The following is a 19,213-nucleotide window of genomic DNA, read 5'->3' as shown; positions in this document are numbered from 1 at the left end:
GGTAGAGCAGAGCACTGTGTGTTCTGAAGCAGCTCGCTTCCTCTCTCCCTTCCTCCCTCTGTATAAAGAGATGAGCCGAGGAAGAGGGAACAGACGAGTGCGACACCGCCGCGCGTAGCTCCTTCTATAGCATAGATAACGCCAGACAGAAGGAACTGGTGAACATCCCTGGTGCCTTTGCTTTGTGGATGTTTTAGTCTAAATGGATGAACAGAACGAAGGGGAACATGTGCTCACGGTACGTCTGATCCTGTGTGTATTTGTGTTTGTGTTCCTTACTGTCACCGTATGCTCTTGATCCAGCAGCTCTGAATTTGCTGCATTTATGCTGTGTGTTTGTATTGATGTTGGTTTTTCTGGTTGTGTTCTTCTGCGGTGCAGCGGTGTTGTGGTCTGTGCAAATGAATGGGGCAGGTGGTCCGTACATTTGACCAGAATGAGAAAGGCAGAGGTGTGAGGATGACAGGGATAAGGTGTTTGAGGGGGCAAGCGGCTGTTATCTCATGAGATATGCCTCTTGAAATGGAATTATTTCCTTCCTACTGTTTTAATGGCCTCAAGCAGCACGAATGAGAGAAAGACAGACAGTCATGGCTGCTTTAAGGAGCGGGACAAGGAGAATAGGAAGCAAGAGAGGAGAGAGGAAAAGTACTGTCAGGGAAAGGAGGAGGTAGCAGGATCCAAACAAGGAGCATGCTGTCAATAGAGATAATGTTTATTGACTGAAGGGAAATTAATTGAAATGCTGGTTTTCCGCAATCTGGATAAAAGCATATATGGCAAAAAATGATACTCTGAGCAATTAGTAAAAAGGGGGTCGTTAAACTGGGTTGGATGCACAGAGGGAGGAAAGCATTTATGATACAGAGAGACTATATTTACATTAATTTTTATTTATTTATTTATTTTTATTATGTGTGTATATATATATGTATATATATTTTTCAGTCGGGCTACCAAAATCTATCTCTTCCCTGCCCGTCGGGCTATTGTAGGAAGGAAAAATATATGTCAATGCTTTTGCATTCTTTCAGAAATGTAGCTGGGTAATTATGTCATTGGCATCGGTGAGCCACTGTCAATATGTGACATATTGAAGTCGCGTTTGAATTTGCGCTTGTTTTTTTGCTTTCACTTTGCAATCGTGCGAACTGTGTATAGAGAGCGACAGTACTGATTGGTGAGTGATGATAATTTGTGCACCAATTCCTCTGACATCGTCTTATTAATCATTAGCTTACTATGCAAACATGACAAGTGAAATCTCCTGCAGCAAGCTTAAACATGTGAGAGGTTGATCGCGCAGAGAATCGCTGAGCTTATGTGAGTGTGTGTGTAAAAGCAGCAGGAGAAGTTATGACAAATCAGACTATAAGGCAAAAAGAAAGTGCAGCTTTATGGTTTCATGGACAAAATAATTTCTGTGGCTGCAATATGACGAGCTAAATAACCAGGGCTGCACATAAGTGGTCCGCAGGTGCGCATTCGCTGTCAAAATAAAAAACACGCACAAGGGTTAGGGTTAAATTTAAAAACTGTACTTTTGAGTTAAAATATATATTTATAATTTTAATAAATGACAAATTAAAAAGGCATGAACATTTTTTTTGTATCGAAAAAATATCGAACCGTGACACCAAAGTATCGAACCGAACCGAACCGTGAATTTTGTGTATCGTTGCACCCCTAATATATATATATATATATATATGTATATATGTATATGTGTGTGTATATATGTATATGTGTGTGTATGTATATATGTATATATATATATATATATATATATATATGTATGTGTGTGTATATATGTATGTGTGTGTGTATATATATATATATATATATATATATGTATATATATGTATGTGTGTGTATATATGTATGTGTGTATGTATATATATGTATGTGTGTGTATATATGTATGTGTGTGTGTATATATATATATGTGTGTATATATATATGTATATATATGTGTATATATATATATATATATGTATATGTATATATATGTGTATATATATATATATATATATATATATATATATATATATATGCACAATATCAGTGTATAAATACAGGAGGTGCTGGCCAAAATAACATCACTAGTGTTAGAGATATATCAAGTTAAATACTTACACTATTAAAAACCTGTTAGGCAGACAGGGTCATAATGTTGGGCCTCATTGGCATACTGTATCATGGAGCCCACTTTTTTTAAGCAGCCATCTGTCTCAATTTTATGCATCTCTAATTTTATTATCCCAATCAGAATATATTTATTTATATTTAATATTTGTGCTATGGTGTTTTGAGACAAATCGGCAGTATACATTGCCATCTATAAGCTGCATTTGTGAGACAGAGATGGTATTCTGAGGACAGGTTTCTCACTATGTACTCTTGCGTCATTTCCTCTTCTTTGGATCAGATCCCAGTACAGCAGGGTTGGCAAAGAATTAAGATTAGACGGACCAAGGTCTGTTGTGTTGTTGGGTGGTTGTTTCATTCACTGTCTGTTTTGCTGAAGAGGTGTTTGGCAGCCGAGCCGTTATTTTACTCCCTCACAAACACAGTAAAAGAAATGAGGTCACCCTGCACGTTGTTAATGATGAAATTAGCTTAAATTTGTTGCCGGCTTAAAGTGAAGCAATGAATCAAATAGAATGAGAAGACTTCTTTTTTTAGTAATCTGTTAATTAGATTAATTTGTTTGCTAGTTCCATTGGTGTTTTGTTACTGAGGAGTTTCGTTTTTAAACTCGTGCTACTTTTAATAAGTTTCAAGGATTAAAAAGATATTTTTTTTGTCATTAGTCACATTAGTAACATTTGCACAAAACAAATGCAGTGTGTTAGTTCAAACAATGTGTCCAATATTCTAATTCAACTGAGGCTGGAAGTGCAATTTAAGGTAAACCTTACAGTAATATATTAATATAGAGCACAACTAACCAATGTTTATCAAATGCTGTTGTATTGTATTTACATCTTGATCGCGCGTGCGTGTGTGTGTGTGCGTGTGTGTGCGTGTGTTTGTGTGTGTGTGTGTGTGTGTGTGTGTGTAAGTCACCCTAATTTCCTAAAAGAAAATCTTGAACAATAAATGAATATTTGCTGGTACATTTTGCCTTTATTTTACCTTTTGATAAATCCCCTTCTAAATGGTGAGTTCATACAGATTGTGTGCCTAGCTCATTGAATCAACACAAATGGCTTTTGTTTACTCTTAAAGCATGATGTGAGCTGTAAATCTCCACTCGTCCATAAAACTGACTGCACATTGGTGATATTACCATGTAAACACACAACACACCGTACCAGCCTTTTATTGTTAAGAGTTAGAAAAGGTAAAATGCAATTTGATAGATATTCATAACCGATAAATCATCAAATCATTACTAGCAGCTTTGTTAATTATTGAGCTGGATGATGACCAGTATCACCTAGCTGGATGAAATATTGGATTTATATTGTTTATTGATTCAAAACTGAAGCAAAACAAGCTCAAGTTGCTTTGCTTTTAGACTCTTATAGACTGCACACATTTTTATTTTAATGATAAAGAACTTTACGCTATAGGTACATATGGTGGCCAGATGCAGCCAGAAACACATCTGTCTTCTGTTAACACCCCTACACTGATGACATTATATAGTGGCTTTTTTCACTCAGCTGTCTACTCTTCTGGTCTCTGAGTCCTCCTCAGTGACACTGGTCATTATGGCTACAAAGCACAGCTGTGGTTGAGCCGGAGGAGGAATAAACCCCCTCGCCCCCCAGCCTGGGGATTGTGATTGACAGTGTGGGGTTTATTTTCAAGAAAGCTATGTGACATGTTGCATCATGGGTTCTTAAATTGTACCAAGCAACGCAAGGTCGAGGGCACCAAAGACATGTTTAAAACACTAACATGCATGTAACAGTAAACAACATACTCTGAATGCATGACAAAGGGGGTTTGTATACAAACTGTAGTTTATGCAGTAAAATTAACAGATTTTATTATAATGTATGAGCCAACTAGCTTCACATGCCTTGCTTGTAAACATTGGTTCATGTGATTCCTGAAGACAGCGGCATCCATAGTGTTAACTAGACTGCTACCAGAATTATTTAATAGAATTTTTGAGACAGTTCTTCATAAATAAATATCTCACATTTTATGCTAGTTAGATTTCATATTCAATCTGAAAAATATCTTTTCATTTGCTTTGAAAATTTACAGTAATTCTATATACAGAAGTGAGGTGCCTTTATTATTGTATTACAAGATTTGGATTTTTTTAAATGAAGCTCACTGTTGAAATGAATTGCAAATTTGGCTCTTGACCTTTAAAAGGTGACTTTAAAACAGGCTGAGTATCTAATTTCGAAGTTGCGTAGCTACTCGTATAAACATGGAGAAAAAACAGGCAAGCTGCTAGCTCATCAGCTACGACAAAGAACAGCTAATCAAGCTATCCCTGAGATCCGGAATGACCAGGGAATAAGGTGCACGGATAACCAAGGTATAAATAATAGTTTTTTTTAAAAATACTATCAGACTTTATACAGCTCCCCCCCGCTAAGGATGACCTGGCACTAGAAAATTTCTTTGAGAAACTTGATATCCCTTCCTTAGGAGACAATGCGGCCACCAGTTTGGAGGAGCCCATTTCTAATGCTGAAATTGACATGGCCATATGGAGTATGCAGTCTGGAAAATCACCTGGCCCCGACGGGTATCCTTCTGATTTTTTTTAAGAAGTTTTCTAACCAATTGAATCCATTGTTAAAATCAACTTTTGAAGAATCTTTCCTCTCACAATCCTTGCCTCCAACAATGCGTCAAGCAGTGATCTCCCTAATTCTAAAAAAGGATAAGGATCATTTAGATTGTGGCTCATACCGTCCAATATCTTTGGTGAACACGGACACCAAAATCCTTGCTAAAGTGTTGGCCTGCCGTTTAGAGAAACATCTGCCCTCCATTATCTCACCCGATTAGACAGGCTTTATCAAAAACAGGTACTCGTTTTTTAATATTAGACGTTTATTAAATATAATCTATAGCCATGTCAAAGGTACTGTATTGGAAACTGTTATTTCACTTGATGCTGAGAAAGCGTTTGATCGGGTGAGATGGGACTTTCTTTTCCATACGCTTGAAAAATTTGGCCTCGGGAGTAATTTTGTATCCTGGATAAAAGTATTGTACTGTGACCCTGTAGCGGCCATTCGGACCAACAATAGTCTGTCCCCCTTTTTTCAGCTTCAGCGTGGCACACGACAGGGGTGCCCTTTGTCACCTCTCCTTTTTGCCATCGCAATTGAACTGCTAGCTATTGCTCTGAGACACTGTTGAGGTAGAGGGAATACGTCGTGGGGATGTCGAGCATAAAGTCTCTCTTTATGCCGACGACATGCTCTTGTTTATTTCCAACCCTTCAAATAGCCTTCCTAAACTTTTAGATGTACTTAAGGAATTCGGGACAATTTCCGGATATAAGGTGAATTTCGGGAAAAGCGAGGCAATGCCTTTAGGTACAATAACCGGGGAACTATTTTAGCACCTTTCAAACTCAGCTATAACAAGTTCAATACTTGGGCATTTGGATTACGCAGAACCATAGAGACTTGTATAAAACTAATTATCTTCCTTTATTGTCTAAGCTAAAAGAGGATTTTGGAAAGGGCGATCGTGGCTCAAGAGTTGGGAACCGGCAACCTTCCGCCTTGTAATCGGAAGGTTGCCGGTTCGAGCCCCGGCTTGGACAGTCTCGGTCGTTGTGTCCTTGGGCAAGACACTTCACCCGTTGCCTACTGGTGGTGGTCAGAGGGCCCGGTGGCGCCAGTGTCCGGCAGCCTCGCCTCTGTCAGTGCGCCCCAGGGCGGCTGTGGCTACAATGTAGCTTGCCATCACCAGTGTGTGAATGTGTGCGTGAATGGGTGGATGACTGGATATGTAAAGCGCTTTGGGGTCCTTAGGGACTAGTAAAGCGCTATATAAATACAGGCCATTTACCAAAGTGGGAGTCCTTGCCTCTTTCGCTGGGTGGTAGATTAAATATCATTAAGATGACTATATTTCCTAAATTTGTATATCTTTTTCAGTGTCTTCCAATTTTTTTAACTAAGTCATTTTTTAATAATCTAAATAGTCAAATCTCCTCCTTCATTTGGAACAAAAACCACCTAGGCTGAAACAGAGTGTATTACAAAGACCGCGGAGCGCAGGAGGCTTAGCACTCCCAAATCTTTTGTTTTATTACTGGGCAGCTAATATAAGGGCATTATTGTACTGGATAAAAGACCATGATAATTTATCATCATCATGGGTAACACTGGAGCAGCTGTCGGTGAGTCAATCCTCCCTGGTGTCTTTGCTGTGTGCCAGATTACCTCTGGCGGGACAGATCTCCAGCTTCACCACGAATCCTCTTGTTGTCCACTCACTGAAATTATGGTATCAGCTCAGAAGGCACTTTAAACAGACTGAACTCTCTCTTAATGCACCACCGCATAGACATTGCATGTTCTCCCCATCCTTAACGGACAAGGCATTTAACATATGGACAAAACTTGGAATAACATCAGTGACTGCTCTTTTCACAGACAATATCTTTTCCTCATTTGAACAGCTGGTGAACAAGTTCAAGATCCCTCAGTCACACTTTTTCAGGTATCTACAACTCAGGAATTTTGTTGCTTCTAATACTGAGTGCTTTCCGTCCTGTCCACCTCCATCCCTTTTGGTTGATAGTTTTGATTTTAAACCAAATGCCAAGCGGGTTATAAGTGATGTTTATGAGCTGTTAAGTAATTTTAGGCTGTCCACATTGCAATCACTTAGGGAACGATGGGGAAGTGATCTTGGCCAACGGATTGCAGATGAGACTTGGGATAAGATAATCAATAGAATTTCTTCGTCATCTATTTGCCTTAAACATGTGGTGATTCAGTTCAAAGTGGTTCACCGTCTCCATTGGTCTAAAGCTAGACTGAGCAAAATCAAGGATTGGTTTGACCCCACATGTGACCGGTGAAAACGAGAGCCTGCTTCCCTTTTTCACATGTTCTGGGCATGTCCAAAACTGGGTAGCTTTTGGAAAAGCATATTTGAAACCATTTCCAACGTATTTGGTGTTCCAAATGCACCCTGCCCGTTTATAGCTATTTTTGGGGTGACGCTTTGTGATGCCAGTCTTTCCAAATCACACTCTGATCTTCTGGCCTTTTGCACTCTTTTGGCCCGTAGAATGATATTATTGAAATGGAAAGAGCCACTTCCACCTGTATATGGGCAATGGGTTAAGGATGTCATGTACTATACTCAGCTGGAAAAGATCCGCTACACTGTAAAAGGTTCGGTTCGGAGGTTTTATGACACATGGCAACCTTTTCTCACTTACTTTGAAAGATTAAGTCCGGATACTATCGCTTAGTGTGCGTGTGAGTGTTTTTTTTTTTTTTTTTCCCCTTGCTGTTGTTCATTTATTTTATTATTTACTTTGTATCTGTAATTTTATTTTATTTTATCTCTTCTTTCCTCTCTGGCTGGGTTTTAGTTACACTGTTCTGAAGCAATTCTTAGTTCAATAAAAAGACCTTGATCAAAAAAAAAAAAAAAATAGGGTGACTTTAATATGTTAGTCATCTTTCGTTTGCTAAGCATAAGCCTCTGGGGATGAAAAATTAAGCCATCACACATATGTACTAACATGAAAGGTTCCACAAATGGTCTTTAGTGGCCTCAAATGGCCACAAGAGACTAATTGGCATCCCTTTAGGCAGTTATTACACTTGGTTGTAGATAGGGCTGCTCAATTAATCGAATTTTAATCACGATTACGATCTGGGCTTTCAACGATCATTAAAAATGACTGAGCCGATTATTGGCCCCTCCCTCATTTATCCGCGACACCTTAAAGGCCGGTCCGTGAAAATATTGTCGGGCATAAACCGTCCCTGGCGCAAAAAAGGTTGGAGACCGCTGATTAAGAGGACCCGAGGGAAGCTCGGAAAGCTAAGCAGAAGTTATTTGGAGAGGAGAGTGACTGCCGTTGGTTGAAAAGAGAGGTAAAAAAAACTTCAGTGGTGTTGCACACTATTTTATATTATTTTTTAAAGTCATTGTTAACCCTTTAGATCCGGTCAGAGCAGCACTCTCCGTTTTGCATAACTATTTTTAAATCCCTGTAGAACCTGGACCGTGTAAGCTAGCGCAATAATTTGTTTTGCATATGAAACCGGAGGAGTTGTACTTACATCTGATGCCATCAGCTTGTCCTCGGTCACGGTTTCCTTCCACATAAAGCTTTGCAAAAACTGCATAAAAAGCGCTTGCAGGAACAAAAACATAATATTCCAGAAACACGCTTTGCCGATCCGATCAGCTGTTCGTAACACTTCCCACAGTTAAACAGACGTCAGCGCGAACTGTCACATGTCCGCCATTTCCTGCCCGAAACCGGAAGTGACGTCATTTTCGCGGAAATTGTAGTTTTTTTACTTGTAGGCCTTAAAAGCCTATACTGGTCATGTTTGACTTTTCTGAATAGTTTCTGGGATGCTTAGAACTCGAATTGCACTGCTGGAAATAGTTTATTTTGATGCTGTTTTCTTTGCAAATTTGCATCATAGGATTGTTTTTTCGTTTTTCCTGCAGTATATAAAAATTGATGTATCTCCAAAATAAAACTATGAAGACACTCAAAATAAATTTCCTGTTGTAAACTATTTTTTGCAACTTTTTTGTATTTAAAGTTTTGAAGGATAAGCCTCTTAAATTTCTCCAAGTAGAAATATATGCAAAAAAAACAAAAATGATTTTCAATTTTTTTTTGTAGTTTATTGCACTTTTTTGCAATTAATGTAGTTACTATGGACTTAATGCATACATATTATTAAAATATGGGCTATAATAGTTGTATAGCAACTTGAAATGCTCCCACAAATGGCACTACAACATGTAAAAATATAATATAAGCTCTGGCGGACTTGGTTCTATGGTAGGTCTTAAAGGGTTAAATAAATATCGTCAAATAATCGAGATCTCAATTTCAGTGAAAATAATCGTGATTATCATTTTTGCCATAATCGAGCAGCCCTAGTTGTAGACACGAACAGCTGCAGACCCATGCACGGGTAGTCTGCCCAGTTATAGTTCTCTGACATCCGTTTGAAGTCTGCCTGAAGGGCTCATGTGTAGGTGCAGAGTAAAGTAAAGTCTCTCAAGACAAGTCTGCGATAGGGACGCCATTTTACAGAAATTCTAAATTCAAAATATAATTATTAAAAGGTCATATTAAATCACTGACATAGCAGTGGAAGACTATTTGTTAATGTATATCTAAAGATATTTTGTTGAAAGACTGAAGTGGTTTCTTAATACTTTTCTATAATTTCCATGAGGTATAGCATATATAACATTATGCTAGCTTAAGCATTTTAAAAATGTTAGCTGTTATAAACATATTGGCCTTTGGAACATAGCTGATTGTATAACAGTAATGTCAGCTTTGTCAAAAGAAAAAAGTAATATGATTTTTAGGATAAGATAAGAAGGATAATACTGAAAATATAATAATATTAAAAATATTGTTGGAGGTTAAATCGAAACTCATTTACCTTGAATACTTTGATCCTTTCAGGGTGTTGGTTATTTAGCCGGCTTATTAAACTGAAAGGTTTTCTTCCTTTGTCCAAAAAGCACAGTACCATCATATTATGGTATTAAGTTTTTAATTGGAGCGCCTTGTTTTTGCAAGATGCTAAAAATTCTAGCGACACTATCAGATAGAGACCCTCACTTCCACGCCGATCACTGCATTTAGTGCTTTTTTTTTTCTTCAGGTAATTAACAGCTATAAAGTTTTTGACACAAACAAATAGACAGCTGATCTGTGTGCAACCTATAAAATTGCTGAATCTGATTCAGTAAAAGGACTAGATGTTACAGTCCCTGATAATGCATTGCTTTAAATGGAGAGAAGCTTGAAGGATGGCTGTTATGAGGAAAGACAGCCCAGAAACTTAACAGCAGCACACATTTTGTGTGTCTCAACTTTCAGTCTTTTACCCAAGCTAATATGCCATCTTTTTTTCCCCTTGATTAGGTTTAGGGATTAGAGATCTGATCTAGATTATCATATTGAAATTTGGACACATCGTCAGTAGTGGACCTTGGATTCATTGGGTGCTTCGACAATTATCACTAGACACCCTCATCCAAGGAGGCCCTGCCAGGGTTGATCAGGCCCCGGAGTAGAGCTGGGCGATATATCGAGTTTTTAAAACATATCGATATATTTTTATACGAGATATAAGATGTGACAATATCCTTTATATCGATATAGTCTATGTTACGTTATAATTATAGTTGTGGAGCCGCAAGTTTGCCTCTCTTTCGTCCACTTTTGTCTCTACGCAACGTTACTCCGCCTCGCCTTCACTGAAGACAACTCCCCCTCCTACCCCATCGCTTCACGTGCAGGCAGCGACAAGACGGACACGGCAAATCTCCGTTAACGAGTTACTGCGCATCGCCCCATGCGTGGGGCTGGACGGCGTCAACGTGCTAACGAGCTAAACATGCTAACGAGCTAACCGCGCTAACGAGCTAACAGCGCTAACCCTAAAATCCTTTCATTCTCTCAAAAGTTGATAGCGCGCCTTATGTATGAATTCTGGTTGTGCTTGATGGCCGCGAACCGATTTTATGTGGTACACGGCGCTCAGCAGTCTGTCAAAAATGTTTGAGTACGACTTTGGTAAGCTACGGAGCTGCACCGCTTGATAGATTGTCGGCGCATTACGGCTACCGAAGAGCTTCGCGGAGTGATACGTACTGTGCATCAACGTAATATTACCGTATTGTGTGTGTATAAGGACCATAAATGGCACCTGTAAGAGACGTGGTTATGAAGCGGATTTCAAACTCCAGGCTATCAGTCACACAGTAAAACTTGGGAACAGAGCAGCTGTGAAATCTGTCTGTCTTTGTTATTACGCTCAGCGTCTTTTAGTTTACATTTTGACTGCACAATTGTGAGCTCTTTGTTTAGCACAAAAACAACCTTGTTTTCTTTTATTTATGGAACATTATTATTTAATGAATGCTCATAATTTAATTTTGAGTAATTTTTCATGTACATCTGTGCTGTATGTTAATAAAAGTGCCTGTGTGACATCTGGGACACAGCTTTGACTAAGAACTCTCTTTTTGTTCTTACTTTATGGCTTAAAAAAATATATATCGAGATATATATCTTATATCGCCATCCAGCTAAAAAATATCGAGATATGAATTTTGGGTCATATCGCCCAGCCCTACCCCGGAGTGTGTCACTAGTTTATATTAAATTGTTATTTCTCTTCTTCTTTCTTCTGTTTAGTTTTGTATAGTTATTTTCTACTATCTATTCACTGCAACTGAGAAATAATAGTTAGGCTCTATAAATACTAAGGAGGTAACTTCCTCAAAGGGATAGAAAAGGTGATAGAGAGAAGTAAGACAAAAAGACAAGATAGGAGAGAGGAGAGCCGGAAGGGGTGCGCCCAATCTGGCTTCCCACACCTCCCCGCCGGATCAGGAGGTACGCTCTACCCCCCCACTCCCTCCCAGAAAAGGGAACAAGAGCAGAGGGGAGAAGAGCGGAATTTTTTTTTTTTCTCTCGCGGTTAGCTTACTGCCTTAGCTGCCCAAATGATGTCAGCCCTTTTTAGCCATAGCCAGTGACTGGTCCTCTCAGCAGTGTTAGCTAATTCTCTTATAGCCTGCCGTTGCGCCTGTCCTCTGATCCCAATCTCTCTTAGCAATGTTGCTGTTTTACTGGCAACAAAGCCCCTGCATCCCACTTCCACCGGGCGCACCTTGATCCTCCAGCCTCTGTCCTCTGCCTCAGCTGCCAAGTTGTCATACCGTAGCTTCTTACGCTCAAATGCTTCCTCAAATGGTACTGTCAGCTCAATGATGTATGCAAGTTTTTGGGCGCTAGACCAAAGGACGAGGTCTGGTCGCAGAGTAGTTGTTACAATCCCTGCTGGAAAATTTGCTTCTGATCCAAGTCCACTTGCATCTGCCAATCCCTGGCAACCTTCAGCAGGCCCAGGTCCGGGGTTGAGGGGCTTGCCCTCGACTTGTCTCCCTCCTGGACAAATGTTGATGAAAGCCAACGATCCTCTTGGTTCGTGAAAGGTTGAGCGTTGATGGATTTTCTTTTGCACTCAACTTTCTCTGCTAGACACCTGAGGACCTGGTTGTGTCTCCATGTATATCTGCCCTGAGTAAGGCTAGTCGTACAACCAACCAAGATGTGCTTGAGTGTGGCTGGGACTGTACACAGGGGGCAGGATGGGTCCTTTCCAAACCACAGCTGCAGATTTATTGGGGAAGGTGGCACATCGTATGTCACATTGATGACGAAAATTAGTCTATTAGACTCCATTCCCCAGATTTCCTCTTTTCCACACTCTCCCAATTCATCCAGCGGCCCTGCTTGGCTCTGGCATGTCTGGGTGTTTCCTCCTGTCGACGCACCTCCTTCACCATTTTTCGATGTTCAGTTGCCACCGAGGTGTTACTGCTCCAAGACCAAATCCTCTGCCCTATTGGACATGACCCACCACGTCACGATGCCAGAGAGCAGATTTGGCCTGTAGCACAGATGAGGTTGGGGTCCACTTCCTCCCCGTTGCTCGGGTGGGAGCAGTGCCTCTCACTATGGGGTCCCGGGAGTCTGTGAGTGCTAGTTGCCACGTATCATTAAAGTCTCTGTTATACCACCGTCCCAGGCTCTTTATGGGCTTCTCTAAGACTGTTGGAATTGGTTCTCCACGGATATAGAATTGCTCAGCTGTCAGTTTTCCTTTTATGATGCAGATGCTGCGAGATTTACTTGGCTTAAACTCCATTCCTGCCCATTCTATGTTTTCCTGGAGCTTCTGTAGCAATGGCCTAGTACATGGTTTTGTTGTTGTAATGATGGTCATGTCATCCATGTAGGCTCCAATGGGAGGAAGACAAAGGCCACTCTTGAGTCTTTCACCTCCCACTACCCACCGAGATTCCCGCATGATCAATTCCATTGCCATGATAAATCCCAGAGGGGAAATCGTGCAGCCTACCATAACTCCAATTCCCAGGTGCTGCCAGGCTGTGGTGGTGTTCTCAGCTGTCACACAAAACTGTAAATCCTGAAAGTAGGTCTTGACCAGTCCTGTGATATGGTTTGGTACGCTGAAATAGTTGAAAGTCATCCACAAGATCTTGTACGGAACTGACCCAAAGGCGTTGGCAAGTTCTAAAAAGACCACATGAAGGTCTCTTTGTTCTTTCTTGGCAGTTTGAATCTGGTGCCAGATGATGCTGGCATGTTCCAGATATCCCGAGAAGCCCCGGATGCAAGCCTTCTGCACTGATGTGTCAATATACAGGGAGTGCAGAATTATTAGGCAAGTTGTATTTTTGAGGAATAATTTTATTATTGAACAACAACCATGTTCTCAATGAACCCAAAAAACTCATTAATATCAAAGCTGAATGTTTTTGGAAGTAGTTTTTAGTTTGTTTTTAGTTTTAGCTATTTTAGGGGGATATCTGTGTGTGCAGGTGACTATTACTGTGCATAATTATTAGGCAACTTAACAAAAAACAAATATATACCCATTTCAATTATTTATTTTTACCAGTGACACCAATATAACATCTCCACATTCACAAATATACATTTCTGACATTCAAAAACAAAACAAAAACAAATCAGCGACCAATGTAGCCACCTTTCTTTGCAAGGACACTCAAAAGCCTGCCATCCATGGTTTCTGTCAGTGTTTTGATCTGTTCACCATCAACATTGCGTGCAGCAGCAACCACAGCCTCCCAGACACTGTTCAGAGAGGTGTACTGTTTTCCCTCCTTGTAAATCTCACATTTGATGATGGACCACAGGTTCTCAATGGGGTTCAGATCAGGTGAACAAGGTGGCCATGTCATTAGTTTTTCTTCTTTTATACCTTTTCTTGCCAGCCACGCTGTGGAGTACTTGGACGCGTGTGATGGAGCATTGTCCTGCATGAAAATCATGTTTTTCTTGAAGGATGCAGACTTCTTCCTGTACCACTGCTTGAAGAAGGTGTCTTCCAGAAACTGGCAGTAGGACTGGGAGTTGAGCTTGATTCCATCCTCAACCCGAAAAGGCCCCACAAGCTCATCTTTGATGATACCAGCCCAAACCAGTACTCCACCTCCACCTTGCTGGCGTCTGAGTCGGACTGGAGCTCTCTGCCTTTACCAATCCAGCCACGGGCCCATCCATCTGGCCCATCAAGACTCACTCTCATTTCATCAGTCCATAAAACCTTAGAGAAATCAGTCTTGAGATATTTCTTGGCCCAGTCTTGACGTTTCAGCTTGTGTGTCTTGTTCAGTGGTGGTCGTCTTTCAGCCTTTCTTACCTTGGCCATGTCTCTGAGTATTGCACGCCTTGTGCTTTTGGGCACTCCAGTGATGTTGCAGCTCTGAAATATGGCCAAACTGGTGGCAAGTGGCATCTTGGCAGCTGCACGCTTGACTTTTCTCAGTTCATGGGCAGTTATTTTGCGCCTTGGTTTTTCCACACGCTTCTTGCGACCCTGTTGACTATTTTGAATGAAACGCTTGATTGTTCGATGATCACGCTTCAGAAGCTTTGCAATTTTGAGACTGCTGCATCCCTCTGCAAGATATCTCACTATTTTTGACTTTTCTGAGCCTGTCAAGTCCTTCTTTTGACCCATTTTGCCAAAGGAAAGGAAGTTGCCTAATAATTATGCACACCTGATATAGGGTGTTGATGTCATTAGACCACACCCCTTCTCATTACAGAGATGCACATCACCTAATATGCTTAGTTGGTAGTAGGCTTTCAAGCCTATACAGCTTGGAGTAAGACAACATGCATGAAGAGGATGATGTGGACAAAATACTCATTTGCCTAATAATTCTGCACTCCCTGTAGTTGTTTCTTTGTAGGAAAGTAGATAATCTTTGGGCCAAGACACTAAAGATCTTTCCCTCTAAGTTCTGCAGGCTGATCTGCAAAACTGGCTGATGGATGAGGAGTTCTTCTCCTTAGGGATCAGAATACCTTTTGCTTTTCGCCAAGCCTTTGGAATCACTCCTTTCTGCCACACTACCTTCATCAGCTTCCACAGGTATTTGAGAACTTGTGGGGTGTTTTTATTTAGCCTATATGAGATGCCATTAGGTCCTGGGGCTGATGCTGCTCTTGCCTGCTTCACTACCTTCTCCACTTTACTCCATGTAGGCGGTCTTATGTCCATTTGGTGTTCAGGTGCCTGGATAGGCGGCATATCACTTGGAATGGTAACTGGCTCATGCCTCTAATCCTCAGAGTAAGTTTTCCTCAGATGATCTTCCAGGTCTTTTATGGGCATTTTGAAGCACCCGCTCTTCTCTTTGACAAAAAGGCCCTTAACAAAGTTGTATGGGTGTGAGGTGTTCTGCTCTTCGCAGCTTAGTAAGTTGTTGCCTTATTTCCTCCTGCAGGGCAGTGAGTTCCTCCCTTTCTGTCTCATAGGCCCTCCTCCACTGTTTCCTCAGTTGTCTTCTCTCTTTCACTAATCTGTCAATTTCCTACTGTCTCCTGGACTTTACCTGGTTTAAAGGGCCTTTCTGCTGTCTCTGAGTCTTGTTCTTTACCCCAAATCGCTCGGCCCCATAGCTGTAGATGATGGTTCCCAGGTTCTCCAACTTCCTTTAAACTGGACCCATTTGTTCATCTAGTATAAGAAAATGGTTTCCCACTTTCTTTTCTCACTGGATCTGGGCCACATAATCTGATCTTTCCTACCTTCCATCTTCCTTTCCCTTGCTGGCAGTGCTTGGCTAGACTCAGTGTTCGAAGATTCTGTTGGCTGCTTCTGGATGAGCTCTGGGCTGGAACATGGTGTTGATTGTGGCTGGCTTACATCTGTACACAAATGTGTTGCTAGCTGTTGGTGGCTAAACTCTAAGCTAGGGGCTGATATTAAATGGCCGGGCCCTGTGCTAGAATCTAATATTGGGTGTGGCTGGCTAAGCTCAAGTTTGGGAACTGCTACTGGCTGGATTTGACTGAGTTCCAATCAGGAGACTATTGGGGGGGTCTGTATGACAATGAACTTCGAACGGGGTGCTGATACCCTAAGGACTGTGGGGATTCTCCTGCCTCTGGACTTCAATTTGACTTCTTAAAAAGTATGTGTCAATGCAAGACCCCTTTCTCAGCTTGCTGAGGCACTTCTTCCTGCCTTGGTGGATTTTAAGGCCCATGTCAGTTGTTAGTTTTGACCAGTCACAAATGCAGTTTTGCAGAATTCTTTCCTTTCCATTGATGGTCCATTATTTGCAATGCTGGCTGATCATTGGTTACGTTCCATGGTTCATTGCCATTAAATCCATACGGAAAGGCAGACCCTAGGGGTATCTTTTCCTTTGAGATTTCTGTAGCAATATTGGGTGTACCCAAGTATGCTAAAAAGCGCTGGGTCCTGCTGGTATGAGGTGCTAACCCACACCAGCCCCATTAGGGTCTATTCCCTCCTGTCAGCAGTCTTTCCAGTCTGTCATCTGGTCTTTCCCTGATTGTCAGCTGCTCTTTCGCAGCGGTCACTGGATCACCCCAGAGTTCTGATTCAGTAAAAGGACTAGATGTTACAGTATGGGACAATAACAATATGGGAGAATTGGATATGGCTACTCTCTAGTGTCCATACCTGTAACAAATGATATCCGCAGACAAGATAATACTGATAAGAAAAATAATGCTTGGAGGATCATTGTCTTTGCTCCTGGCTGATCAGATATTTGCAACACCTTAGTTTGGTTGGTTGCCATGGTAAAGAATATCAAAGTGCCTCACCCACGGCTCCCAGTTGGGGGTTTTCTGCACCTGGCAAAAAAACAGTTAGCTGTCCAATTTCTCCAAGAGGTATTGGGTACATATATTTAGCCTGCTTTTTGCTATCCAAAATCAGCCTTCCATTTAATATCACAATGAATTATAGATGCAACTTGTCTAGGCCAGCTAGCATTAGCTAATCTCCTTAGCTGTACTTTTTCCTCCAAATAGTCACATCTGAATAAAACAAACAAATATAAAAACAGGATGTCAACAACTAAATGCCAAACTTCCGTCTTGGATGTGTGGCACCCACTTAGTTATATTTCTTGGCACTTTTTGATCACGAATGACAAGGAGAAACCCGTTCCAGTTTAGTCACTGTTGGTCACTTTTACTGAACCTTCATGCTGTGCTGTTTGGAAAGAACAGCAGTTACTAGAGAGACACAGATTAATTTCTTGCTGTGCTTCTCCCTACGCTGAATCATTACTGCTCCCCATCAAGGCACTGCCAGAGAGCAGTGTGCCTCATTATCATATAAATTCACCAACAACTGAGAAACACGCAAGCTCCCAAACTTATAAGTGCTCACACAAGCTCAGTCACAGATGGCATCATTCATTGTAGGTGGAAATGTGTGTCGATATCTGAATGTCATTAAAGACGCATTCATACAAGTAGGCCAATAACGGACGAGGGAGAGCAGAAGAGTATGTGCTTTCCATCAAAATGAAAGAAACTAAGTGTGAATAGCAGAGATGACTGAGATGCTGTGGCACACAAGGCCGTGATATCATTCAGGTGTCGTGTATCTTTCCAGCATATGTCTAGCATCACCTTTTGTTTCCACTCACTCCTGCATGGCAGCTGTGCCTCTCTGTGATTGGCTGAAGGGGTTGACGGGCTCCTCCAATTGGGAATTGTATTGCGTCAAAGTGTTTGTCCTTAAGGCATGAGAGCAGATGATTTGTATTTGTTGAAATGTTTTCTTGTTATGCGTGACTTACATAAGATACTGAAGGTCACATATTTGTGAGGTCGCAGAAAAATAATTATATTACAAATATAATAAGGAATTAGATTAACTTAAGATTTTTGGTTGCTATAGTCTTCATCCTTTTCTCAACCTTATTTGTATAAAAAACCTGAAAGAAAATATATTATCCTAGCTACAAGGATTGGTTTATCTCAGACCTAATACTGGGTATCTCTGTTTTGTATCAGCCTGACAGTCAGAGCTAGGATTAGCTCACTCTTTGAGTCTATATGCATGTCTGGCTAAAAAAAAGCTGTTCCTTCCTGATCACGATACCTTTTTATAGTTAATGTTAGTTTTGTCAAAAGTGAAACTGATTGAAAGTGTTTGAAACCGTTTCAATATTTGCTTTACGTAGCGTCAAACCACTGACAGAAGCTGCTCTTTCTTACTTTTACCTCTCACTCAGTGAGTTGACACATACAACAGCACTCAGGAACCTGTGCCACATTGTGATGTTGAAGTCTTTTTATATCTATTGTGAAATTTAAATCAGCTATTTAATAGCCTTAAATGTAATATTTATGTAATGTTTTATGTACCGGTAAAATGTAATATTTTCCTGTTATGACGGGACAACCCCATCTTCTGTTGATTTTCTCCCTTGCAAATAAGCTGAAGTTATTGAAATTGTCGGAGGTGCCCCCTTCACAAATGCAGTGTCTCAGAGGTGTAATGGTTAAAGTAAATTGATCTGCCTAGTTTGATTTGCCGAATAGATTCACAGTGACACTGGGGGTTTGATTTGAGAATCAATTGACAAATTGCCCCCCCCCCCCCCCCCCCCCCCCCGCCTCTCATTGTTGTGGTTGTTGCCTCAGTACAATGTGTGTCACCTGGTATTTTCCAGTGTTAGACACACCCAGACTTTTTCCAGCAAAGCATCTCTCAAGTCTGTTGTTTTTGTCTATTTAGGTGTGAATTTGTCTCGTTACACCTGTGCTCTTGTGAGAGCATTTCACATTTTTTGAGGTGCGGTTTGGTTTAAAGTTAGTGTAAAGATTGGGCCGCCTTCACGTTGAAGGTTCAGGTTACCCCTATACTGGTAAATGATTAATGCTCTGGGCGATCAATGGGGCAGTTGTGTCCTCACCAGTATAGCACATGTGTGATAATGTGTGCTGCTGTGCTGTAATACTGATTTTATGGGTGCTATTATTTGATAAAGAAATGTTAATGATATGTGGCTTTGTTTTTATGTGTCCTGACAGCTTTATGTCCTCACTGTTGCAAACTCCTTATCTCTAGATGTGTCCATGCTAGTGATATCAAGCTAATTATGTTCACTAAGGTCATGTTCTCTCTCTCTCTCT

At 40.9% G+C, this 19,213-nt stretch overlaps 1 protein-coding gene across 9 annotated transcripts in view; it reads left to right on the top strand.

Moving 5' to 3' along the window:
- LOC308384413 (sodium bicarbonate cotransporter 3-like) overlaps positions 1-19,213 on the top strand; it is a 57,628-nt gene that overhangs the window by 9,034 nt on the left and 29,381 nt on the right. For 2 of the 9 annotated variants that reach the window (XM_080862972.1, XM_080862965.1), the window contains exon 1: positions 188-238. The exons of the other annotated variants lie outside the window; for them this stretch is intronic. In XM_080862972.1, coding sequence (XP_080719098.1) covers positions 203-238 — 36 coding nt within the window. In that variant the 5' untranslated portion in view covers positions 188-202. Of the gene's footprint in view, positions 1-187; positions 239-19,213 lie in introns of those variants that run through there. 9 annotated transcript variants of the gene reach the window in all.

Source organism: Rhamphochromis sp. 'chilingali', assembly GCF_963969265.1.
Source record: "Rhamphochromis sp. 'chilingali' genome assembly, chromosome: 17".
Classification (NCBI taxonomy): domain Eukaryota; kingdom Metazoa; phylum Chordata; class Actinopteri; order Cichliformes; family Cichlidae; genus Rhamphochromis; species Rhamphochromis sp. 'chilingali'.
This window is presented reverse-complemented; position numbering and strand designations above follow the sequence as displayed.